This window comes from Aquarana catesbeiana, linkage group LG12, assembly GCF_042186555.1.
Source record: "Aquarana catesbeiana isolate 2022-GZ linkage group LG12, ASM4218655v1, whole genome shotgun sequence".
In the NCBI taxonomy this organism is placed as follows: domain Eukaryota; kingdom Metazoa; phylum Chordata; class Amphibia; order Anura; family Ranidae; genus Aquarana; species Aquarana catesbeiana.
The window spans coordinates 49,708,602-49,735,288 of record NC_133335.1 but is presented as its reverse complement, the minus strand read 5'-3'; the positions used below and the strand labels follow the sequence as shown (position 1 = coordinate 49,735,288).

General features: G+C 44.2%; 1 protein-coding gene across 3 annotated transcripts in view; it reads left to right on the top strand.

Moving 5' to 3' along the window:
- LOC141114197 (myosin light chain kinase, smooth muscle-like) overlaps positions 1 to 26,687 on the top strand; it is a 141,440-nt gene that overhangs the window by 46,832 nt on the left and 67,921 nt on the right. For all 3 annotated transcript variants that reach the window (XM_073607738.1, XM_073607737.1, XM_073607736.1), the window contains exons 4-6: positions 2,815 to 2,928; positions 9,487 to 9,642; positions 24,716 to 24,751. In XM_073607738.1, the coding sequence (XP_073463839.1) occupies positions 2,815 to 2,928; positions 9,487 to 9,642; positions 24,716 to 24,751 (306 nt within the window). The remainder of the gene's footprint in view (positions 1 to 2,814; positions 2,929 to 9,486; positions 9,643 to 24,715; positions 24,752 to 26,687) is intronic.

Sequence of the window (26,687 nt, the reverse complement as noted above, 5' to 3'; positions counted from 1 at the left end):
ATGTAATCATAGAAATAATGCACTTCAATCATCATGACACCATAACAACCATGATGCCGTGATGAATGAAGCGCCAACATCAGCCATTTCCCCGATAAATTGCCCACAAAAAAAAACGTATTTCTGACAGTGCCCCTCCCGAGACAAGACTCTGAATCCGCTCCTGCTTCTGACAGCAATAAGTGATCAGATTTTTTTTTTTTTTTTTCTAGTCTCTCGAGTACACCCATCACATTTTTGTAAATATTTTATTATATCTTTTCATGTGACAACACTGAAGAAATGACACTTTGTTATACAAGGTGGTCACTGACTTTACATTGTAGCAATGTAAATTTGCTGTCCCCTCAAAATAACTCAACACACAGCCATTAATGTCTAAACCGCTGGCAACAAAAGTGAGTACACCCCTAAGTGAAAATGTCCAAATTGGGCCCAAAGTGTCAATATTTTGTGTGGCCACCATTATTTTCCAGCATTGCCTTAACCCTCTTGGGCATGGAGTTCACCAGAGCTTCACAGGTTGCCACTGGAGTCCTCTTCTACTCCTCCATGAAGACATCACGGAGCTGGAGTATGTTAGAGACCTTGCGCTCCTCCACCTTCCATTTGAGGATGCCCCACAGGTGTTCAATAGGGTTTAGGTCAGGAGACATGCTTGGCCAGTCCATCACCTTTACCCTCAGCTTCTTTAGCAAGGCAGTGGTCGTTTTGGAGGTGTGTTTGGGGTCATTATGTTGGAATACTGCCCTGTGGCCCAGTCTCGGAAGGGAGGGGATCATGCTCTGCTTCAGTATGTCATAGTACATGTTGCCATTCATGGTTCCCTCAATGAACTGTAGCTCCCCAGTGCCGGCAGCACTCATGCAACCCCAAACCATGATACTCCCACCACCACGCTTGACTGTAGGCAAGACACACTTGTCTTTGTACTCCTTCACCTGGTTGCCACCACACACGCTTGACACCATCTGAACCAAATAAGTTTATCTTGGTCTCATCAGACCACAGGACATGGTTCCAGTAATCCATGTCCTTAGCCTGCTTGTCTTCAGCTAACTGTTTGCGGGCTTTTCTTGTGCATCTTTAGAAGAAGCTTCCTTCTGGGAGGACAGCCATGCAGACCAATTTGATGCAGTGTGCGGCGTATGGTCTGAGCACTGACAGGCTGACCCATCCCTTCAACCTCTGCAGCAATGCTAGCAGCACTCAAACGTCTATTTCCCAAAGACAACCTCTGGAAATGACACTGAGCATGTGCACTCAATTTCTTTGGTCAACCATGGCGAGGCCTGTTCTGAGCGGAACCTGTGCTGTTAAACCACTGTATGGTCTTGGCCACTGTGCTGCAGCTCAATTTCGGGGTCTTGACAATCATCTTATAGCCTAGGCCAGCAATGGTGAACCTTGGCACCACAGACGTTTTTGGAACAACATTTCCCATGATGCTCTGGCGCTCTGCAGTGTAGTGGAGCATCATGGGAAATGAAGTTCAAAAACATCTGGGGTGCCAAAGTTTGAAATCACTGGCCTAGGCCATATTTATTTAGAGCATCAATTCTTTTTTTCAGGTCCTCAGAGTTCTTTGCCATGAGGTGCCATGTTGAATTTCCAGTGACCAGTATGAGAGAGTGAGAGCAATAACACCAAATTTAACACACCTGATCCCCGTTCACACCTTTTAGACCTTGTAACCCTAACAAGTCGCATGAAACCTTGGAGGGAAAATGGCTAATTGGGCCTAATTTGGACATTTTCACTTAGGAGGTGTACTCCCCTTTTTGTTGCCAGCGGTTTAGACATTAATGGCTGTGTGTTGAGTTATTTTGAGTGGACAGTAAATTTACACTGTTATACAAGCTGTACACTCACTACTTTACATTGTAGCAAAGTGTCATTTCTTCAGTGTTGTCACATGAAAAGATATAAGAAAATTTCTACAAAAATGTGAGGTGTGTACTCACTTTTGTGAGATAGTTCATGCATGTCACCGCACAGCAGTGTAGTGCCTTCCTGTGCACTGTGATAGAACGCAGCAGGTCTGTATTTTATCACAGCTCGCTGGGCTGCATTGCAGTGCTAATAGCGTACGTGGAGGACCATTGTTTTCTATGTGCCCTAGTGATGAATGGCATTCTTTTGAGTGCTGAAAAATAGCAGTCACTGCACCATGTGTGAATGGGCCCTCAAACACATGTGTTGGTTAAAAACAAAAAAAAAACTGATCTTTTATTAAAACTGCGTGGGTGATTTTTTTTTTTTTTCCCCAAAAGGGCATGACAAGCCACAGCCCATTTTCAGTAACGAAACCGTCCCTATCACCGCGAGTCATTTCACAGAGGTTATGAAAATGGTCCCTGCACTACTTTGTGATGATTTAATTGCGACTTGCATAGATTTCTGTTAAATGAAGTTGCAAGCCGCAATAAAGTCGTCAGTGCAAAGCTCCACATCGGTGTAAACCAAGACTACCTGTGGGTATTATTATTATTATTTATTATTATTAGATGTACTCGGTACAGAATAACACTCTTATTATTATACCCCTGTGTGGAACGCGTTCCTCTATACATTCCATGACCTCACCTCGTTGCTCATGTTACAGATTCTTTACTCTATAATTTGTGTTAAGGCAGGCGTGCTCCCTCCTCTGCACTCATTACACAGGAATATCTGCCCACAGGTAATGGAAAGGTTTGACTGCGAGCAAAATAATTTCAAATGTGTCCAGTGATCCCTGACTATTACAGCCAGAGATGAATGCTTCAGTATTTCTGGAAGGTCCATGACCTGACCTCTGAACTTTCTTTTCAGCCAACAAGAGACCGGTCAGGGAAGGACGGCTTCCTGCATTGCTGGAGTTTGATTCACCTGACTGTAACCACCAGTCCCCGAAGACTGAAGGGGTTAAAGCCTCATCAGCTACAGGTAAGAGCTTCTCCTTCATTTTATTTGTACTTCAGCATGGTGTCACAGAGTAATGCATGGTACATAAAGGTGTGTAGTTTAGTCCATGTCCATTACCTGAAGGCCAGAATGAATATGTATGACTATGTACCTGTGGTCTGGAGGATTGCGGTAGCTCAGGCAGTGCCACAGCACCATAACAAGGAATATAGCAACTAAGACGGGTTTTCTGACCTGGCCAGTCAGCTGTTCCTCCAGGAGCAACTGTCCAGTTGCTAGTGCGTGGGACTTGTGTGTGTGTGTGTGTGTGTGTGTATGTATGTATGTATGTATGTATGTATGTATGTATGTATGTATGTATGTATATATATATATATATATATATATATATATATATATATATATATATATATATATATATATATATATATATATATATATATATATATATATATATATATATATATATATATATATATACATACATACATACATACATACACACACACACACACACACACACACACACACACACACACACACACACACACACACACACACACACACACACACACACACACACACACACACACACACACACACACACACACATATATATATATATATATATATATATATATATATATATATATATATATATATATATATATATACACAGTGCATCTGGAAAGTATTCACAGCACTTCGCTTTTTGTGTTTTACAGCCTTATTCCAAAATTGATTGATTAAATTCCTTATTTTCCTCAAAATTCTACAAACCATACTCCATAATGACAGCGTGAAAGAAGTTTGTTTTGAAATCTTTACAAATTTATTGGTAATAAAAATCCCATGTACATAAGTATTCACAGCCTTTGCTCAATTCTTGGTTGAAGCACCTTTGGCACCAGTTACAGCCTGAAGCCTTTTTGAGTATGATGCTACAAGCTTGGCACACCTATTTTTGTGCAGTTTCTCCCATTCTTCTTTGCAGGACTTCTCAAGCTTCATCAGGTCGGTGTACAGTCATATTTTTTTTTGCTCTCACTAGAGATGTTCAATCTGGTTCAAGTCTGGCCTCTGGCTGGGTTACTCAAGGACATTCACAGAGTTGTCCCATAGCCACACCCATAGCCACTCCTTTGTTATTTTGGTTGTGTGCTTAGGGTCGTTGTTCTGGTGGAAGATGAACCTTCACCCCAGTCTTGGGGTCTAGAGCAGGTTTTCATCAAGGATGTCTCTGTACATTGCTGCATTCATCTTTCCCTCGATCCTGACTAGTCTCCCAGTTCCTGCCACTGAAAAACATCCTCACAGCGTGATGCTGCCACCACCATGCTTCACTGTAGGGATGGTATTGGCCAGGTGATGTGAGGTGCCGGCTTTCCTCCAGACATGACGCTTGCCATTAAAGCCAAAGGGTTTCAATCTTTGTTTCATCAGACTAGAGAATTTTGTTTCTCGTGGTCTGAGTCCTTCAGGTGCCTTTTGGCAAACTCCGGGTGGCCTGTGATGTGCCTTCCTTCCGTCTGCCCACTCTACCATACAGGCCTGATTGGTGGAGTGCTGCAGAGATGATTTTTCTTAAGGAAGTTTCTGCTCTCTCCTCAGAGAAATGCTGAAGCTCTGTCAGAGTGACCATTGGGTTCTTGGTCACCTCCCTGACTAAGGCCCTTCTCCCCCGATCGCACTGTTTTGGCCAGACAGCCCGCTCTAGAAAGAGTCATGGTGGTTCCAAACTCCTTACATTTATGGATGATGGCGGCCACTGTGCTCATTGCTGCAGAAAATTTTCTGTACCCTTCCTCAGATCTGTGCCTCCATTCAATCCTGTCTCGGAGGTCTGCAGACAATTCCTTGGACTTCATGGCTTGGTTTGTGCTCTGACTTGCACTGTTAACTGCAGGACCTTGTATAGAAAAGGTGTGTGTGCCTTTCCAAATCCTGTCCAATCAACTGAGTTTACCACAGGTGGACTCCAATCAAATTGTAGGATGATCAGTGGAAACAGGATGCACCTGTGCTCTATTTTGAGTGTCATTGCAAAGGCTGTGAATACTTGTGTATGTAGCACACTCTACCAGTAGGTAGGTGCTAGTAAGGGTTGTATTACTAGCGTTTGTTCAGCACAGGCAAATTTAGGCAGGCTTATGCTGCAAGCTAGACCTGTCTGTTTTGGTCTGGGGGCTGGGAGTGGTCAGAGTAGCAGTAGGTGTGATCACCTGTGCTCCAGTTCTGAGGCGGCTCCCCTGCTTCCAGGGAGAATGTTCTGGAAGAGGAGGCTGAGCCGAGAGCTGGAGTGGCAGGCAACTCATGTGGGAGCCCTGACCAATCCCTATCTGGTGTTGGCAGGGGGCGGGCCTCCTATATGAGCTGAGGTCACATGCTGGGGAGAAGTCGGCTGAGTGAAGTGAGAAATGGAGTGCTAGACAACTGCAGGAGGACACCCCCATCTGGGGAGGTGTACCGATCGCAGGAGGAGGCCCGGGGAGAGCTATGAAGGAACATTGCCTCTACACGATTATTGGCAATGTCTCTGTCACCACACGGTCGGTGGCAGGGAACTCCTGGAGCAGAGGGGCAGGAGAAGCTGTCGGAACGCATGGTCCAGACAAGTTCCTCATCAAGGACTCGGGGCTGGAAGGTCGGTGAGTGTTACCACAGTGGATGGCTGGAGGTGCCAGGGAATCTGAGGGAACTTTGCTTCTACACGGTCATTAGCAGAGTCTTTAACATGCACATGGATGGTGAGGAGTCCTGGATCAGAGAAGAGACTGGGGATCTGTGTCAAATCAGTGTGGCTGGATGGCGCATGGTTTGCAAGTTGGGCTGGCTGGGAGCAGTAGTACATTTCCTAGAAGACAGACTTTTAACCTACTTGGCATCCGGGGAGAGGTTCTGCAGGCCTAGTTAGCAGCGAGTCACCAGAGCCAGTAGAGGGGCTTATTCAGCGTGCGTTCATACTACCCAATAGAAGAGGATGTGTCCTACTTCAATTAGCAACTACAAGTCTGTGCAGGAGGAAGCAAGTTTTGGGCAGTAGATGAAGAGATCTGAGACCATTGCTTTTACACGGTCAAAAGTGATGTTTCTGTCCCTCACACGGTGACGGATGGAGAACAGTAGTCTGCATTGAGATGCAAAGGGAGTAACAGTCTGCATGGAGATACAGCAGAAGATTTATACTTGGTCAAACATGCACATTCAATCTTCAGGCTCTAACTTTGTTCAAAGTGTATTGAATTCTTTAAATTTGATAGCAATGATTAATTCCATGGGCATCCCATATCCCTATCCAAGTTGTACCCCCCAATAAAACAACAAAGACAAAGCTTGCAAAAGACTGTTCATTGTCTTTGGAATGGATGCATGAAGTCTGGCAGTGGGGTGATTTGGCGGATTGTTTGTCAGTAGTGCTAACACCATGGCTACATGTACATGGACGTTTTTTCGTTTTTTATTTTTAATAAATTGGTAGCGTTCAAACTTCTTTCACCTTTGTCATTATGGGGTATTGTTTGTAGAATTTTTGAGGGAAATAATTAATTTAATCCATTTTTGTTATGTTACAATAAGGCTGCAACATAACAGCAAAATGTGGAAAAAGTGAAGCGCTGTGAATACTTTCCATATGCACTGTAAATGTATGTATATTTAAATCCATGGTGCCCACTAATCTGCAAGAAGAGTCTCCCTTGTGCCACACAGGTTTCAAAATCACCCAAAGCAAACTGGCTACAGAATTTGCAACACCATCAACCTACTTGCAAAAAGGGTTGATTATCCCTGTCTATACAGTCTGAGAGGCAGTGGCGGCTGAAGCTTTAGGATGGGGGGGGGTGCCAGACCCCGCCCTTTTTGACCCCTCCCACTTGGTGAAATAGGTGTGGTTTCAGCGAAATAGTGGGCGTGGCTCTAGGGTGGTGTGGTTAGCGTCTGAGATGAATAAGGGATGGAGGGACAGCAGGCCCAGATCCTACACAACAATAGAAATATGTGTATTCTAGAAAGTTTAACAATCAGTAGATAAAGATACTCCAAACACCTGGTGTTAGCACTTCAATCATCCCGGCGCCATGGTTGTTATGGTGTCAGGATGTTTGAAGCGCATTATTTCTATTACATTGTAATATAATAAAATTAAATCATTCAACTTGCCATAATGCAGAATCAGTGGGAGCCCTGAGCGTGTCGCCTGGCACCAGATGCCATCAGGTGCCCCCAGCGGAGTCCCTCCTTACATGCAGCCTGTGTCCCGTTAAATGCAGCCTGTGTCCCATCAACCCCCCCCCCCTTCTCGTACTTGCCTTGCTGTGTTGTCCTCTCCTGCGGTGTCTCCTTCCACTGACAGCGGCGATGGAGGAGTCCGCTCCTCATACTTCCGGTTTTCTCTCTCTCGGGTGCAATGGGAGAGAGAAAACAGGAAGTGACTAACTCAGATGTCAATCAAACCGCCCAGCCGTAGTAATGGATACAAGCACCGGGCGGAAGCTACTCGGCGCCTCGGAAAGCGCCGCAAGGCCGAACAAAAGCCCGCAAATTAAGCACTGCGTCTGCAATCTCGTAGACGTGGTGCTTCCCATAGTGCACTGTGTCCCGCGTCCGAACACAGTGCACTTAAAGAGGAGTTCCCATTTTAAAAACAAAATTAAAAGTCAGCAGCTACAAATACTGCAGCTGCTGACTTTTAATAATCGGACACTTACCTGTCCCACGGTCCAGCGATGCAGGGGATAGAGGCTCCGCTCGTCTCCCCCTCTGTTCGGCGGCGCCGGCATTGCAACTGTGGGTGCCGGCTGTGGCTTCGCAGCTGGGCACCCACTGCGCATGCGCGAGCAGCGCTGCGCACCGTGATTGGCCGCTCAGTCATCTGGGACCTGTAATGTGTCCCAGATGATTGACAAGAGGGAGGGGGCAGAGCTGAGCTCTTCCTGCGCCGAGGGGAAGTGATGTCACCAGCCCAGGCACTGAAGGAGGCAGACTACGAGGGACCCCCTAGCAACAGCCATTTAGAGGTGAGTAAAAAAAAAAATTTCCAAATGTTTTTTTTTATTTATTTTTTTTTTTTTTATTTTTTTTAGGAACATTCATGCTGTTTTTTTTGTTTTTGTTTTTTTGGAACACCACTTTAAGGGCCTTTTTTTTTTGTATTTATTTTTTAAAGAGCCATTTTAAATTTTTTTTTTTTTTTTTTTTTCTGACTGCCTGGAGGGGGGGCAGTGCCCATGCGCGCACCCTATGGACGGGCTGCCACTGCTGAGGTGCAGAACCCCAAGTGATGTTGGTGTAAATAATCCTCCTGTCTGAAGTTACTTGCCAGTCCAAAAAATGTACAAAAGTTAAGTCATATTGTGTTCCAAAATGCAACAGTTTCGGGCAAAGTGCTTAATGCCCGAAACGCAATGGTGTTTGTATATTTTAGATTTAGGGATGCACCAATACCATATTTATAAGTATTTTTACAAGGACTAACGATTTGCTTTTTTGCTAGTACTCGCCGATAATAACTGATACTGAACGCAACTGTTTTGTTCACTCTTCAGCTGTCAGCAATGGTACAAAGCATTGAAAGTTTATTTACAAATTAAATGTATTTTTTTATTTTTGTGCTTTTTTTTTTTTTTTTTTTTTGACAGGTTGCTTTAAACCAGGGGTTGGCAACCTACAGCCCGCCACCGCTAAATTTTCGGTCCACCAGTGCATGTGATAAATTCACGTGTACCTGGCCCATGGACGTTTTAACCCCGGTCGCCTTTCTTGGAATAAACAACCGATGCGGCTAAGAAGCCGCTCGGCTGTTCTCCCAAGCAGCGGGATATACTAAGTCTGCCCTCCGTGGCTCGACCGGGCTCTCCTGTCCCACCGGGAGGCCCGAGTGACTGGCTGGCTGGAGACCTGAACAAAGCTGTAATCTGATCTAGTAACCCAGAAAGGATTTGTCATGACATCACTTCTGGTTTACAGGAGACTTAAAGGCGTGAGAAGTGAGTGTACAGCTTGTATAACAGTGTAAATTTGCTGTCCCCTCAAAATAACTCAAAACACAGCCATTAATGTCTAAACCTGCTGGCAACAAAAGTGAGTACACCCCTAAGTTAAAATGGCCAAATTGCTCCCCATTCACACCTGAGACCGTGTAACACTGAGTCACATGACACCGTGGAGGGAAAATGGCTAATTGGGCCCAATTTGGACATTTTCACTTAGGGGTGTACTCACTTTTGTTCCCAGCGGTTTAGACATTAATGGCTGTGTGTTGAGTTATTTTGAGGGGACAGCAAATTTACATTGTTATACAAGCTGTACACTCACTACTTTACATTGTAGCAAAGTGTCATTTCTTCAGTGTTTTCCTCCCTTCTTTCCCTGAGTTCAACCTTTGAACTCTCATAAGCCAAATTCACATCCTTTGACTATAATCTAGTAGATGATTTTGTGCATCTGTACCACTTGGTATGTTATGGATAGAATTGGCTTACTGGTCATTTCTTCTACATGTCTACTAAGCCGCATTCTGTAAGAATTTCTGTTGCTGCGGGCTGAAATTGTACAGGAAGTGACTGTTTCCTATCCAACCAGGCAGGGAGATAAAGTCGTTATACTGGGAAAAGAGAGAAAGAGAAGGGAAGAGGGCACCATCCACTATACTGGCATCACCCCACAAGAAGAGCAGCATCTGGCAGTCACCGCCTGCACCCTCTGACTCCAAGGCCAGCTACACCAGCCCTGTACAAGGTGAGCACCAATGTATGGAGGGATCATATTATTATCATACAGGATTTATATAGCGCCAACAGTTTGCGCAGCGCTTTACAACATGAGGGCAGACAGTACACTTACAATACAAATCAATACAGAAGGGATCAGAGGGTCCTGCTCGTTAGAGCTTACAATCTAGAAGGGGAGGGTCAAGTGGAAACAAAAGGTAATAACTGGGGGGTGAGCTGATGGAGAAAATGAAAATGCAGTTGTTAGGTGTGGGTAGGGTAGGCTTCTCTAAAGAGAAGGGTTTTCAGGGATCGTCTAAAAGCTAATAGAGTAGGAGATAAGCGGACAGATTGGGGTAGGGCATTCCATAGGATTGGAGAGGCTTTGGAGAAGTCCTGGAGGAGAGTATGGGAGAAGGTGATGAAGGAGCTAGAGCACAGGAGGTCTTCAGGGGAACGAAGAGAAAGAGGTTGGTATTTAGAGACTAGGCTAGTGATGTAGCTGGGGGCTAAATTGTGGATGGCTTATATTAAACGTCTGGACATTTATAGACAATACTAAAGTTAAGGTTTAGTTGTGACCGCTAATATTGCCTGTAGTTGATCGCTAAATATACATAATCACTTGCTCAAGCCTGATCATTGACCATTATTGCAGACCATACCTCAATGATTCCTTGGTGCAATGTAAGTCGCGGAATCGGGCGGGGGAAAATTCCTTGAGCCTCTGAGTTGTGCAGACATTACCCAAAAATGGTTTGCTAGTAAACGCATTTCTGCAATCCATGCACCTTTCCCTATGTTTTGTCTCTTTAAAAACATTGCAAGTAACCTCTGTTTAATTAGGTTTACCAGTTCTTCTTCAGTTCTTAAAGTGTAACTCTACTCTTGAGAAAATAACCTTCCCCCTCTGGGTGATCAGTGTACATTACAAGGATTTAAACAAACTTTGTTGCAGAGTCCCACCTTTTTGCTCGGAAGAAATTCCTGTGTGTTTGTCTTTTGTTCATGTGGAAAATTAATCTAATGGGTGTGGTTTTCATAATTATCAGCTGCTGCACCTGCAGGGCTCTAATGAGGAAATTGGCAGGGACTGCATCCCTTTTAGACGTGTTGCTATTGGCAGTATCTCACCAAAAATGACCGTTTTGTTGCAGGGGATGCCTGATATCTGACTTGTATCTTAGTGTAGACTTCTGGGGAAAATCAATGAGCCAATCGCACAAGCAGGAAATGTTTCTGGGAGACGTTCTGTTCACATTCTTTGTACAGATCACCTCCAGGTAGCCATATTGCATTTTACAGAAACTTAGAGCTGCAGATTGAAAAGAAAAGATCATTTTTAATATTCAATTATGACTTGAATCGCAATTTATATAATATGATTAAAAAAATATAATAATTTTTTATTAAGATATTTATTTATTTTTTCCCCACTTTAACCACTTGACCTCCTGGAAGATTTACTCCCCCCCCCCCCTCATGACCAGGCCATTTTTTGCGATACATCATTGCGTTGCTTTAACTGACAATTGCACGGTCGTGCGACGCTGTACCCAAATAAAATGTATCTTCTTCCTTTTCTATTCGTGGAGAAAAAAAAAAAAATTTCTTTTGGTGGTATTTGATCAGCACTGCAGTTTTTAATTTTTGCGCTATAAACAAAGAATGACTGACAATTTTGAGAAACTATTTTTTACTTTCTGCTATAAAACATATCCAGTAAAAAAATCTAATTTCTTCAATTTAGGCCAATATATATTCTGCTACATATTTTTGGTAGAAAAAAAAATCCCAATAAGCGTATATTGGTTTGCGCAAAAGTTATAGCGTCTGCAAACTTTGGGATATTTTTATGGAATTTTTTTTTTTTTTTTTTTTTTTAACTAGTAATGGCAGCGATCAGCAGGACTGTAAAATATTGCGTCGGACAATCGGGACACTAATGGACACTTTTTGGGACCAGTGACACGAATGCAACAATCCGTGCTAAAAGAATATGCACTGTCACTGTACTAATGACACTGGCTGGAAAGAGATTAACATCAGGGGCGATCAAAAGATTAGTACAGAAAAGTCAAACTCCTGAGCTCAAGAGATAGCCGTGCGGTAGATTGGAAAGAATGGTAGAAGACAATCTTCACTAGTCCAACCACCACGTCAGCTGTGCTGCCACTCATAACAGGTCAGGGGGAACCCAGAAGAAATTCTAAAAAGGAAAAAAGACAGAGGGCGCACAAGCCTTGCAACACTTTAATGTATAAAGGATAAAAATTGTGTACTCACAAACGAGTATAAAGTCAAGCATGTAATGTACAGTCCATCAATTGCATCATCCAGCAAGATCAGCTGGCCAGTTACAATGGTGGGATGTGTAGTTCAAAAGCAACTGACGCGTTTCGAGTGTCCCCGTCTTCTTTTTTTTTTTTTTTTTGGATCGGTGCACAGGATCAGTGACTTCACCGCTGAGCTAACGGCATTCGGCCTTGTTTATGTAGGCAGACTGCTGTTCTGCCTGTGTCGTGAACAATCAGCGGCTGCTGTTGGACATCGAGTTTGCCGTACCCGCTGATCGGCTTCCGCTGTGAATAATCGGGCCGGTGGCGGCGCGCCTACAAGCAAAAGTATGTATTCCTAGAACACACCAGTGTTAATTTTGGCAGCGAATTTCGATTTAGTTTTAGTCTTAGAACTAAGATGGCATTTTAGTTTTAGTCCCATTTTAGTCTTCTGCAATTGTTTGTATGTTTTTAGATTTAGTCGACTAAAGTCTCCAGTACATTTTAGTCGACTAAAACTCATTTTAGTCGTCTAAAATCTAATGGATGTAATTAAATTGTAGTGCATTAGTTAACATTTCTCTACAATTTCCAAACTCATTATATACTGCTGGAGTGAAAAATCTCATATGTTTTTATTTATGGTATTGAGGTATGAACATGCACTACAGACCAGTGTTAATTTTGAAGTCAAATTTCAATTTAGTTTTAGTCTTTTAAATAAAATGGCATTTTAGTTTTATTCGTATTTTAGTCGACTAAAATGTTTTAGTCTACGAAATTAACACCGGAACACACCCCCTGACACGCCTTACAAGGAGAATTCGTATGCAAAAATGATTGGTTAAACCCACAAGTGCTTGGGGTTGTGTTTTTGTTTTTGTTTTTTTTGTTTTTTTTTTAACCACTACTATTCCTTATATTGGCTTTTGAAATGTACAAATGCAACAATTTAGAACTTGGACAAAGGTTTAACACTATGAAACCCTATTTTGGTAGATAAATAGTGTATTTATGATACAGGTATATACATCAGACCAAAATGAGGAGGAAAGAGGGACTTTGTTCCAAATCAGGGACAGTCCCTCGAAATCAGGGACAGGGACATATCTACTATCTTCCTGGACTACAGAACACAACATCTCCTCATCTCCATAACGTGAGGGCATATTGGGCAGGTCACAAAACGTCTGGCATTCATGTTTTATGTGCGCCGGTGCCCCGAGGACCGTCAGATTGTCTGAACGCCCTCTGTTCTCTATGCTCACCCTGTGCTGTTGATCCCAGAGGCAATACATTTCAAAGAGGTTGTACAAAATGTAAAGGGAGGTCACATGGCACAGAACATGGGTGAGATCATGTAGCTCAGAAAACAATTACACTTCTAAAGAACAATGAGAGAACATAGCCTGGCTGTAGTAAACACTCCGAGTCAGTTGTGTATTTGATATGGGGACTCTATTCCCACAATACAGGCATCTAATCTGTTGTATCAATAAACATCCATTCTCCCCGGGGCTGGAAGTCGCTCATGTGGGTTTATGTGAATAATGTGTTTTCATTTCATTACAGAATATTTATTTTCAAAGGAACTAATTATGATTTCTAAACTGACCCACCCCAAGTCTAGAACAATAAACACTTCTTGTTAATATAGCAAGGTAATGATTAGATTGGGTTATTTATTACATGGATCGTTATCCATGCAGGTTTACACGGAACAATCTAAAGGTAATCCTGGGTGAGAAGTCTATATTTTATTTATTAAATTCATATATTTTATGTTTTTGTGTCCCACATGAGGGATATCCCTTCACTCACTGCCCTGTTAATGGAACAGGAAGTAAAAACAGATCTCTCCAAGGTGAGATTATTCCACTCACCAGATTGGAAAATGTCCCCTCTCTGGGTTGTCACAGAACAGAAAGTGTTTTTTTTTTTTTTTGTTTTTTTTTTATAATTCCCTCATTTTCAGTCTTGGTGACAGTGGTCACCAGGACATGGAGTCAATCTCCCTGGGGGGAGGGGACGCAGAAAGAAGAACCTTACAGGGGGTCTAATCCTTCCCCTAGACGATCCACATCTCAAGAGCCAGACTACTAGCATTGGTCAGCAGTGGTAGCTTTTAAATTAGTCTTGGCAAAGTTTCTTTTAAACTTTTATAACTGATTTGTGTGGTGCTGTCCCAAAATATATACCATATATTGCCAAAAGTATTGGGACAACTGCCTTTACACGCACATGAACATAGCATCCCAGTCTTGGTCCGTAGGGTTCAATATTGCGTTGGCCCACCCTTTGCAACTATAACAGCTTCAACTCTTCTGGGAAGGCTGTCCACAAGGTTTAGAAGTGTGTCTATGGGAATGTTTGATCATTCTTTCAGAAGCCCATTTGTGAGGACAGGCACTGATGAAGGCCTGGCTTGCAGTCTCCGCTCTAATTCATCCCAAAGGTGTTCTATCGGGTTGAGATCAGGACTCTGTGCAGGCCAGTCCAGTCCAGTTCCTCCACCCCAAACTCACTCATCCATGTCTTTATGGACCTTGCTTTGTGCACTGGTCCAAATCACTTGGTGGAGGGGGGATTATGGTGTGGGGTTGTTTTTTCAGGGGTTGGGCTTGGCCCCTTAGTTCCAGTGAAGGGAACTCTAATGCTGCATATACACGGTCGGAATTTCCGTCAAAAAAGTGTGATGGAAGCTTTTGGTCGGATATTCCATCCAACGGAAAAAGTTCTTGACTGAAATTCCATTCGTCTGTATGCAGAAAAAAACGCATGCTCGGAAGCATTGAACTTCATTTTCTCGGCTCCTCATAGTGTTGTACGTCACCGCGTTCTTGACGGTCAAAAGTTCAGAGAACGGGGGGCGTGGCTTAGCGATGGCCGAGTAGAGACATGTTCTGAAGGAGCTCCCGGCTTGAACCGACCTTCACCAGCCACCTTTCCATACATGTGAGCGCGGCATGAACACCCCTACACGCTACGGGACACGTTCAACGACCAGAAGGACTAGACATCAAACCTCTCAGCCCACCATCCGCCGTTACTTGAGAGACTCTCAGCGGCCTACACCAGGCGCCATTGTGGCTGCACTGCGTGTTCCCCAGACGTCGCAGACCCCTGATACGGCACAGCCACCTGACCGATCACCTCTGCTGATGCGGGATCCCTTTGCGGGCACAACGGACGTTTTCCGAGAGACCATGGAGAATACCACCCACACTCAAAGCCGGCTGGACGCGGATCTCAGAGCCATGCTGCAAGCCTTACCCACACGAGCAGCCCACACGAGCAGATATTGAAACGCTGATCCAGCGTATTGAAGAAGCGCATAAGAGAGATATACAGGAGGTTCGGGAGGATCTTCATACAGTGACTGAACGAGTGACCTCCGGTGAGACGGCAGTTACAGCCCTAGAGTCTCGTGTACAGGCACTCGAACGAGCGAATGACATACACACCAGGGAGGCACAAGAGATGCAGCTGCACCTGGAAGAAATGGAGGATCGCAGCCGCCGCAATAATTTGCGGCTGCGAGGCATCCCAGAAGCTACAGGACCAGAGGACTTACAAGAAACAGTGACGGCTATCTTCCACAGGATTCTGGAGACACCACCACCATCCCTGGAAATCGATCGGGTGCACCGTACGTTAGGCCCCAAACCTACCGACCCCTCCATGCCACGTGACGTATTATGTAGGCTACATCGCTACGCGCAGAAAGAAGTGATACTACGCAAAGCCTGGGACAGAGGAGAGCTGGACTTCGATGGGGCACAGATACAGATCCTTCCAGACCCGTCTAGAGCGACCCTGCAGAGACGAGCCTTGCTGAAACCTATCCTGGAAATTGCGAGGAGACAAGGCTGCACGTACCGCTGGGGATACCCCCTGGCGGTCACTTTTCGCTCACAACAATCTTCCTTCACCCTCAGGAAACCAGCTGACCTACCTGATCTCTTCGCATTCCTGGAAACAGAACCTGTCTCAGTACCCAACTGGCTACTAAAGATCCAGCCAGCCGGAGGCCGCCCGGGATTAACAGCTACCAGGTCTGACAGATCCACCCGCAAGCAACGCAACAGGAGCCGCACCCGAGCGTCACCAACTGCCGGATCACGTGAGTCCTAATGGTCCTCTGCGGCTACAAATTCCTTCTAAAAAAAAACGCTGACTTGGCTATTATCCTGTTGTTGCCACCCCCCCCCCCCCCCACACCTACACCCGGACTGGATACCCCCCGCCCCCTATGCCTTGTTCCCGTGGCGTCTCCCTGGGACATTCCTGGACTTGCCGCTGTGCCCCCCCCACCTCCCCCCCGTTTGTGGGGGGATGAGGGAATACAGAGGAATGAACTGCCTCACTTTTTTTTGTTGGAAGCCTGCCTATATTAACAGCCAAGACCGGATGGTCGCCCTCGTGCTTGACATAAAAACCCCGGCATTCTGCGGTCCCGAATTGGTCCTTGTGGAGAGAGGGGGGCCATGTTATTTACAGCCACCCGGACATCCTACTGTGGGAATTACTTGACGGGAAACTGGGAATGAGGATCTCCCGCTCGACCCACTCATGTGCGGGGCCCTCAGTTGCTGGGATGTTCCGCCCCCCCCCCCCCCCCCCCCTGCCCTTGGGTCCTGGTCTGTGAGCCGGTGGCCTTGCCTGTCTATACCCGAGGACAGGGCCGACAATAGATCTGAAATGCAACAACCTCATGAGTCAAGCCATATCAGAGCTCTCCCTCCTTTCTAACGCTGATCTGCTTAGCGAAGGTTGGTCTAGACACAATCCCTGGAGCGATGGAGGAAATGTTGCCCTACACCAACTGACCGGGGGAGACTTAGTGACAAAAGCCTGGTTTGCTAGAATGGTCAGACGAGAAACAGGTTGAAGATGGGATTGTCCAATCTCACGCTGAACGAACATATCACTGGGGCATTGGGTGGGGCTTGGGGGAGGGGGCGGGGCTGATGATGAGCTGCATATCCCTTGATTTGGGTGACATCTAATGGGAGTGTTCGGGGATGCCGAGGGGAGACGCACTAACAGGGTCCCCCGTATCTGGGGGGTTGCTGTGTGCGAAGTGCCCCCATGGAAGACATATCGGGGAGATCTAGGGGGATGTTCTAATTACGACCGATGGAGGGAGGTTGGGGAGGGAGGCACATTTTGTTGTTCAAGTCAGCCTCAGTTTGTTGTTGAATGTTCACATTTTGCTTTACTAAAATGTAAGGTTTGTAGAGGGAAATTTTCCACACACACTATCACGATGATATAGAAATATACGATGACTTCCCATTTAGTACCTTGATTAATATGCCAGATCTACCACTGATAGCTCACAAATACATACAATATAAGGCCGGAGGGGCTAGGGGAGAACGGGACCCTCCTGCGAGCCTTTGCTAGACACACCTCCACTTAGGTTAGCGCTCGTTACCCAGGTGACATTAGAGAGCGCAGTAGCAAGCACCTTGCTGTCACTCTAGACACTTAGATACCCTAATCAGCGTCCACTGCGGGTTTTTCTTTTCCCCCCAGTGGCCGCAACATACACCTCTGTAGAGGTGGTCATCTGCAGGGGGACACCCAACTCATACCTCTATCTCTTCCCTACTCTTCTACTGATTCTACAACTCTCTACCCCTACTTTCTTTCTCACCTCTTTTATACCCTACCCTCCGTACCTACACAAACATGGACGAGATTAACATAGTCACATTTAATGTAAAGGGACTTAACGTCCCTGAAAAAAGACGGATGCTGCTTAACGATATGAGACGCGCCCGGGCAGACATTGTCCTACTACAGGAAACGCACTTCAGGGAAAATAAGTTCCCAATTCTCAAAAATAGATTTTACCCGACAGTATACCACTCTACATACTCGGAAGCGAAGTCTAGAGGAGTCTCTATACTAATATCAGCGAGTCTTCCATGGTCCCTGACGGACGTATTGACAGACCCATCAGGCAGATTTCTATTCCTGAAAGGTCAGATTGGAGATGTAAGGGTAACAATTGCAAACCTTTACGCCCCGAACTGCCAGCAAGACACTTTTATCAAAAGACACTTAGCAGCCCTCAATAAATTTGCTGAGGGCCAGCTCATCATTGGGGGAGACCTCAACATACCCCTTCTCCCGTCGGAAGACACATCTTCGAGCAGGTCATCCACTACCCCAGGCATACGAAAAGCCATACACCTAGCTATGCATTCATCACAGCTAATCGACGCCTGGCGCCTTTTCCACCCGGGTGAACGAGATTTTTCCTTCTACTCACGTCCCCATGACGCATACTCGCGGATAGACTACTTCCTCATCCCCCACAACCAACTTCAAGCTATTAAACATACATCGATTGGATCCATTACATGGTCAGACCATGCCCCAGTCTACTTGAGATATGCCCTGACTGACTTCTATAGAAACCAAAGGAAACCTTGGAGATTAAATGAGAGTCTACTACAAGACCCTGAGGTACTAGCGGACATGACAAAGGAAGTGATCCACTACTTCCACACTAATAGTAGCCCTGACAGTGACGGGGGTCTGGTATGGGAGGCCCATAAGGCAGTCATACGCGGGGTACTCATAAAACATGGAGCGAGACATAAACAACAAAGAACTGCACAATTGACTTTACTTCTTGACAAGCTCCAGGAGCTAGAAATTAGACACAAACAAACACCGACAAGCCCACTCAGAAACGAACTTGACACGGTGCGTATGCAAGTCACAGATCTGCTTAAATTCAAAGCCAAGGCGGCACTCCAAATTTCGCGTAAAAAAAATATATGAATCAGGCAATAAATGCGGTAGGCTCCTGGCACAATCGTTGCGTACACAAAAACTAGCGTCCTACATTCCATATATACATAGACCAACGGGCCAGAAAATTGCCGTACCCCAGCAGATATCACAGGAATTTAAATCCTTTTATGAATTACTCTATAATTTAAATACAACACCACCACAGTTGGACCAAATGTCAGACTACATAACCTCCTCCTGCATGCACACATTGCCAACAGAAACACGCGAACTACTAGAAGACCCCATCACATTACCCGAGATACAATTGGCCATACGGAGTACTAAACCTGGTAAAGCTCCCGGACCAGACGGTCTAACGATCCACTACTACAAAACACTTTTACCATCATTGGGAAGTCATCTCCTCAAATTACTGAATGGCCTTGCCGAGGGGGGAACACTGCATACAGCTACAATGCAGGCTCAAATATCCGTCATCCCGAAGGAAGGTAAAGACCCGACATGGTGTGGGAATTACAGACCTATATCCTTAATACAGATTTGAAAATATTTACTAAAATCCTGGCCACCAGACTACAAACACACCTACCTCACCTGGTCCACCTTGACCAGGTAGGATTTGTCCCCACAAGAGAAGCCCGAGATAATACCATTAAAGTCCTCAATTTACTTTATACTGCCACAGACACCAAAACACCCAGCGTTTTTTTAAGCACTGACGCTGAAAAAGCGTTTGACCGGGTCAATTTTTCATTTATGCTCGCCACGCTAAGACACATAGGCCTGGGACGCAACATGTTAAGATGGATCTCAGCAACATACACAACACCGTCAGCCAGAGTCCGGGCGAACGGAGTGATTTCCGAATCTTTCTCGATCACTAACGGCACGAGACAAGGTTGTCCGTTGTCCCCTCTACTCTTCTCCCTAACATTAGAACCATTCCTGTGCCACATACGAAAAAACCCCAACATATCAGGTATAAAGATAAACCACACTCAACACAAAGTATCCGCCTACGCGGACGACCTTATGTTCACGCTTACCACACCCTCCATCTCACTAATCAGACTAGCACACAAGCTCCTGACTTTACCCAAACACCACGGTGGTCTGGCAGTACCGGATATGCGGGCATATCACCACGCAGTCCACCTGGTGAGGTTAATAGACTGGTGCAGACCTCAAAAAACCAAGCTTTGGACCCAAATAGAGCAAGACCAAGGTGTAGTCCCCCTCAAAAGGGCACCATGGTGCTCCACGTCCTTACCAACAGAAACAAAACACCACCCACTGATAGGCAACACGGTAAAAATATGTGCCCGTCTATTCTCTCAAGCACTTGTTTCTTCCCCCAATTCACCTCTATACCCCATACTGGGGAAACCCGAAATTTACTCCGGGATTACAGGATGCGGCCTTTCGGAGTGTGAGGGAGGCGGGCCTACACCAGACATCCCACTTTATTAAGGGAGGACGATGGTACACAATCGCAGAACTTGCAGATCCAGACGGCCCGTTTCGCCTAGACTTCTTAAGGTCGCGTCAGTTGGGACATTTCCTTAACTCCCTGAACCCTCCAGCAACATGCGACACGCCTCTCGCAACCCTAGAAGAATTATGTGACACGACAGGAACCATTACACATACACTATCCTTAACCTACAAACTCCTAAACGCACCGCAGGAAGCGGCCCCCCGGGACTAATAAAATGGGAACGGGAATTAAACTGCCACTTCAACTCAGCTAAACGCCAACGTATCATCAGATTTACCCACAAGTCCTCCATATGCGCTAAGATTCAAGAGACAAACTACAAACTTTTATCCCGATGGTACAGAACCCCAGAACTACTCTATAGGTTTTTCCCAGGGACACCTGACCGCTGTTGGAGATGTCAGACAGACACGGGAACTCTGGTACACATTTTCTGGTCATGCCCCATTCTGAAACACTTCTGGAGTATAGTAAGGGAAATCACTCAGAAATTTACAGAACACATTATACCAGACGACCCTGCATTCTTTTTATTGCACGCATCTGACATCCCAGAAAAAATATACAAAAAATCTGTAGTCAGACACCTATTAGACGCAGCCAAAGCCTGTATCCCGATTCTCTGGAAAACCACGTCGCCACCGACAATTACTACATGGCTTACAAAAATAGAAGACATAAAACATATGGAAGATCTCATCCTCACATCACAAAATAGACAGGAAAGTTTCAATAAAACTTGGAGGTTATGGAACCGCTTTATATTTTCAGAGGAAGGTCAGGCATTGAGAAATCCCACCACAACTGTATGAGAACACTTTTTGGGATAAAAACGCGCTTCCTCCTACCTTTAATTGCAACGGTATCAAACCTCCATGTAAAGATCCTGAGGCCACTGCAACACCTTAGTACGGATATCTAGACCCCCCCCCCCCCATCCCCCCCCCCCCCCCCCCTTCTCTGACCAATTTTTTCTCTCTTTTTTCTCTTTCCCTGATTTTCCATTCTGATACTCTATTTTACTATTTCTACCCACTCCGGTGGGACACCTTTTTCCTAAATAAAAAGAAGAAAATAAAGGGACGGGGCGCATGAGCCCAAATACGCAAAATTATCGATAATGTTACTCTACATACACGCTCACACATAAAAACACCAGAACCACATTTGACTCCACCATATTAGATTGAAGTAAGACGCGTCTTATGAAAAGGAGTATTGTCTGTCTAGACGTGTTTATTGTTTATTATACTAACTTTTCTATGGTAATGTATTCTATCGGGTCATGTTGGCCTTGTCTCTGTAATAAATAAATAATTCAAAAAAAAAAAAAAAGTTCAGAGAACTCTTGTGTGACCGTGTGTATGCAAGCCAAGCTTGAGCGGAATTCCGTCGGAAAAACCATCCAAGAAATTCCCCTCGTGTGTACGGGGCATTAGGCTATTTTCACACTGAGGCAGTTTTCAGGCGTTTTAGCGCTAAAAATAGCGCCTGAAAACTGCCTCTCATGCCTCCCCAGTGTGACAGTGCTTTCACACTGGGACGGTGCGCTTGCGGGATGGAAAAAGTCCTGCAAGCAGCATCTTTGGGGCAGTAGCACTCCCGCACCGCCACTGCCCATTGGAATAAATGGGCAGCACTTCTGAAGCGCCGAAACCCAGGCACTATTAACCCCTTCTTCGGCCGCTATCGGAGGTTAAAAGCACCGCGAAAACTAGCGGCGCTTTACCGCTAACAGATCCGCCGCCCCAGTGTGAAAGTACCCTTAAGGCATCAGCATACCAAGTCATTTTAGACAATTTCATGCTCCCAACTTTGTGGGAACAGTTTGGGGATGGCCCCTTCCTGTTCTAACATGACTGTGCACCAGTGTACAAAGCAAGGTCCATAAAGACATGGATGAGCGAGTTTTGGGTGGAGGAACTTGATTGGACTGCACAGAGTCCTGACCTCAATCAGAACACCTGTGGGATGAATTAGAATGGAGACTGTGAACCAGGCCTTCTCGTCCAACATCGGCACCTGACCACAAATGCGCTTCTGGAAGAATGGTCAAACATTCCCATAGACACACTCCTAAACCTTGTGGACAGTCTTCCCAGAAGAGTTGAAGCTGGTATAGCTGCAAAGGGCGGCCCAACTCAATATTGAACCCTACAGACTAAGACTTGGATGCCATTAAAGTTTGTGTGAGTAAAGGCAGGCATCATAATACTTTTGGCAATATAGTGTTTAATTTACAGAGATTTAGTGTATACAAACAGTCTGTGTTTCAAATCACTTTAACTACCTCAATATAGGACACTTTCACCCCCTTCCTACCCAGGCCATTGATCACCTCTGTGGTTTTTATTTTTTGCGCTATAAACAAAAGAAGAGTGATACGTTTGAAAAAAAAACACTATTTTTTACTTTTTGCTATAATAAATATCCCTTTTTTTTTTTTTAACAATTTTTTCCTCAGTTTAGGCCGATACGTATTCTTCTACATATTTTTGGTAAAAAAATATCGCAATAAGCGTATATTGATTGGTTTGCACAAAAGTTATAGCATCTACAAAATAGGGGATAGATTTATAGCATTTTTAAAATATATATATATATATATATATATATATATATATATATTTATTTTTTTTTTCTATTGCGGCGATCTGCGATTTTTATCGTGACTGCGTTATTTTGCGACGGACATATCATATCAGACACTTTTGGGACCATTCACATTTATACAGCGATCTGTGCTATAGAAATACAGTGACTACTGTATAAATGTGACTGGCAGGGAAGGGGTTAACACTAGGGGGTGATCAAGAGATTAATTATGTTTCCCAGGGAGTGATTCTAACTGTAGGGGGTGGGGACTCACAAGGGGAGGAGGACCGATTGGTGTTCCTCTGTACTGAAAACACACCATCGGTCTCCTCTGACAGGACTGGATCTGTGTGTTTACACACACAGATCCCCGGTCCTGCTCGGTTACCGGGCAATCGCGGGTGCCTGGCGGACATCGCGGCCGCCGGGCACGTGCATCGGGTCCCCAATGACACAGCGGGCGCGCATGAGTGCCCCCTGGTGGGCCTGGAAGGCGAGGGTGTCATATGACGCCCTCCCAGAATGAGTGCCGTGCCGCCTGGCCGTCATATGACAGCTTTCGGGCGGCAAGCGGTTAAAACAATGTCCCTTCTATTTGTGTTTGTGAATGGTGGCACTGTAATTATTTAAAAAAAGAAACTTTTTTTTTTTTTTTTCCTTTTTTTTTCCTAATCAATATACAGCTGTCACATGACCCAGATCTTTCCCAGCAGATGTTTAAAAAATAGAACCTCCTTTCTGGCACTGTTGCCCGCAACCCAAAGACAGGGCTGCTATAGATGCCCTCAGTCATTGGGTCAAATGACACCCAGCATCATCAACCTGGAAGACCGAGGACATGCTGTGAGTGCAGTGCATGGCCTGTTTATCCCTACAATGATGCATAGCCAAGATGTCATAACTTTGCCACACCTCTCCGCATCACTGTGGACCACCCACTTCTGGGGGACGGCCTGAAAAATAAGACCACCATTTCTCATTTAACAAGTCTAAAGGAGCACAGACTTTGACTTTGGATCTTATCCCCATTGTACGCTGTTATCTTGAATAAGTCATATTCAATATCATTTGTCTGCCTTGTGCACTTTGTCCTCGTTCTGATCTCATAGATGAGAATGCCATAAATATCAGTCCTGGAAGGAGTGTACACCGGATAAATGTGTGCTGTGCTCCCTGCATTCTTCTGAATTTTGGTCTTTATAGCTAACTTCCTCAGAAGTGAGTTGCATGTTTTGCTGTGTCTAGCTTGACTGTATAGATATATATATGACTCTGGGCTCTTTGCCAATGGAACCCAATAGAACTGGTGTGTTCTTTGTGGTGGTGGGGGGGTGGATTTGTAAATTGGGTTCTGGCAGCTCAAAATTTTAGGTGTATTTAAGAACTGTTTGTGGTTGATGGGATTGATATGTTCCTACTTGATTGACCAACCAACATCCTGTCCAGTAAATCTAGTCCAATCCAAGGACCGGCAGGTATTTTCTGACCAGTCTCTAAGCCTGGTAAGGCCCATCTGAGCAATATGGTGCATATCAAAATACTTTATAAATAATTTTTATCTTGGGTTTTCATAATGACTGATTTACCTTTTTTATGCTTGCCTTTTCCCTAACCTTTAGTAACATGGAAAGTATTTAGACTAAAGTCAATCAGAACTTAGTACGCTCAGACTAGGCAAAGCACCATACATACCCCTGTACACTGATCATAATAGCGGGACTATTTAAGCCTTGCCTTTTAATTCGGCTGTGTTGAGCTGGGCAGCAGGCAGTTGCACTATATGACTGTAGATTGTATTGAAATTGTAAACTTCGACGTTTTGTTGTGATATTGTACCAGGGCATTGCAGTAATCCAAAGGAATGTTAATGCTGATTAGCATTTGGAGCTTCAGTATGGTAAAACTAGGAACCCAAATCACTGGTAACGGTCAGTATGTGTTTTTTTTTCCAGATGTGGTTTCACCGAAGAGAAAAGCTCACAGATCTGGTAAGTTGTTTTATTGTATGCTAATTAATAGTCCTGTGAGCCTCCAGGTGGTTGACCAAATCAGGTCTCCAAAGTAATGACAAATAAATGACAAATGATCAGCTGCTAACATTACGCATGTCTTATACCATGCAAGATAATCAAATCAAGTTATAAAACGCTGCGCTATCAAAATGATAAATATAAATATATCATTAAAAAAGTGGTATTGTGCTCTCTCGTGACATGTATAAAATACTATACATGTGCAATAAACTTCAATAAATTGATAAGAGTGCTTCAATAAGCCTGTGAAATATATATATATATATATATATATATATATATATATATATATATATATATATATATATATATATATATATATATATATATATATATCATCCATGCAGTGCTGTAATTCAGTGATAGTGCAATATTCAAACAATATTCGATTAAAAAACTCCAAAGAAATGTCCATGCGATTCATTGCTACATCCATGTAATTCAGTGTTGCATCTGTGCGATCCGGTGCTGTGTAGCTTAGTGCTATGATCAAATTAACAGTCCATAAACATTAACAAAATCCAGTATGAACGCCCATCGTATGTTAGCAGCACTTTTTGGTGTGTAGATTACCTTTTTGTAAACTCTATTCCTTAGGTTCTATAGTTTACAATTAAATGTCAGGGCAAAGATTAAAATTTAAAAAAAATGTTTGTTTTTTTTTTTTTCTTATGCTTGCCCTTTTAAAGATGCTAAATGCGCAGCCGTTTCTAACCATGGTGATGTTTTGGTGTTTCTACTAGTACATGATTGTGCTGACCTTTGCTCTAGGTGACTGGCTGTTTAACCCGGTTTTAATTTTGGGCTAAATAGAACTTGTCCTTTTTAGTGCCTCCTCTCTGTTGCTCTCAACATGCCTACATTGATTTATTTGGTAGCTAAAAAAGGTCTCTGCCAAACACACGGTTCAGGGAAATATAGTTTCTGTGGAGGGGCATCAATGGCAACTGCATATAGCTATAGATCGCGATTAATGTAATAATAATGTTAAAATATACCAGACAATAAACAAGGTGTCAAAGTCCTGTGAACATTGCGTTGTCAATCCGCATCCACCACAGTGCAAATCTTAGTGTCCTTTTTTAAAGCTGACCTTCAGTCAGTTTTTCATCTTTCCGCCTATTAAATCTTCTGCCATTGATGCTTTAACTTTGGATAGTAAAACATTTTTTTTCTGCCAGTAAATACCTTATACAGCCCACTTCCTGTTTCTTGTCTGGTAAAAAGCCTAGGCTTATGACATCTCTCCTCTCCCAGGAAGGGAGAGGGGATGAGTCACAGGAGGGCCAATGAGAGCTGCAGATCTGGAGGTTTGTGTCTGTGTGAATCAAGGAAGTGAATGGGAAGCAGCTTCAGCTGCCCACATTTAAAATGGTTGCAGCCAGACTTAGTGGAGGGAGATTTCTGCAGCATATTTAAGGTCAGAATCAGTGTATGTATGTGTTTTTATATATGTGTGTGTGTGTGTGTGTATGTATGTGTGTAATATATATATAACATACATACATACATACATACATACATACATACATACATACATACATACACACACACACACGCGTGAGTACACCCCTCACATTTTTGAAAATATTTTATTCTATCTTTTCATGTGACAACACTGAAGAAATGACACTTTGCTACAATATAAAGTAGTGAGTGTACAGCTTGTATAACAATGTAAATTTGCTGTCCCCTCAAAATAACTCAACACACAGCCATTAATGTCTAAACCTCTGGCAACAAAAGTGAGTACACCCCTAAGTGAAAATGTCCAAATTGGGCCAAAAGTGTCAATATTTTATGTGGCCACCATTATTTTCCAGCACTGCCTTAACCCTCTTGGGTATGGAGTTCATCAGAGCTTCACAGGTTGCCACTGGAGTCCTCTTCC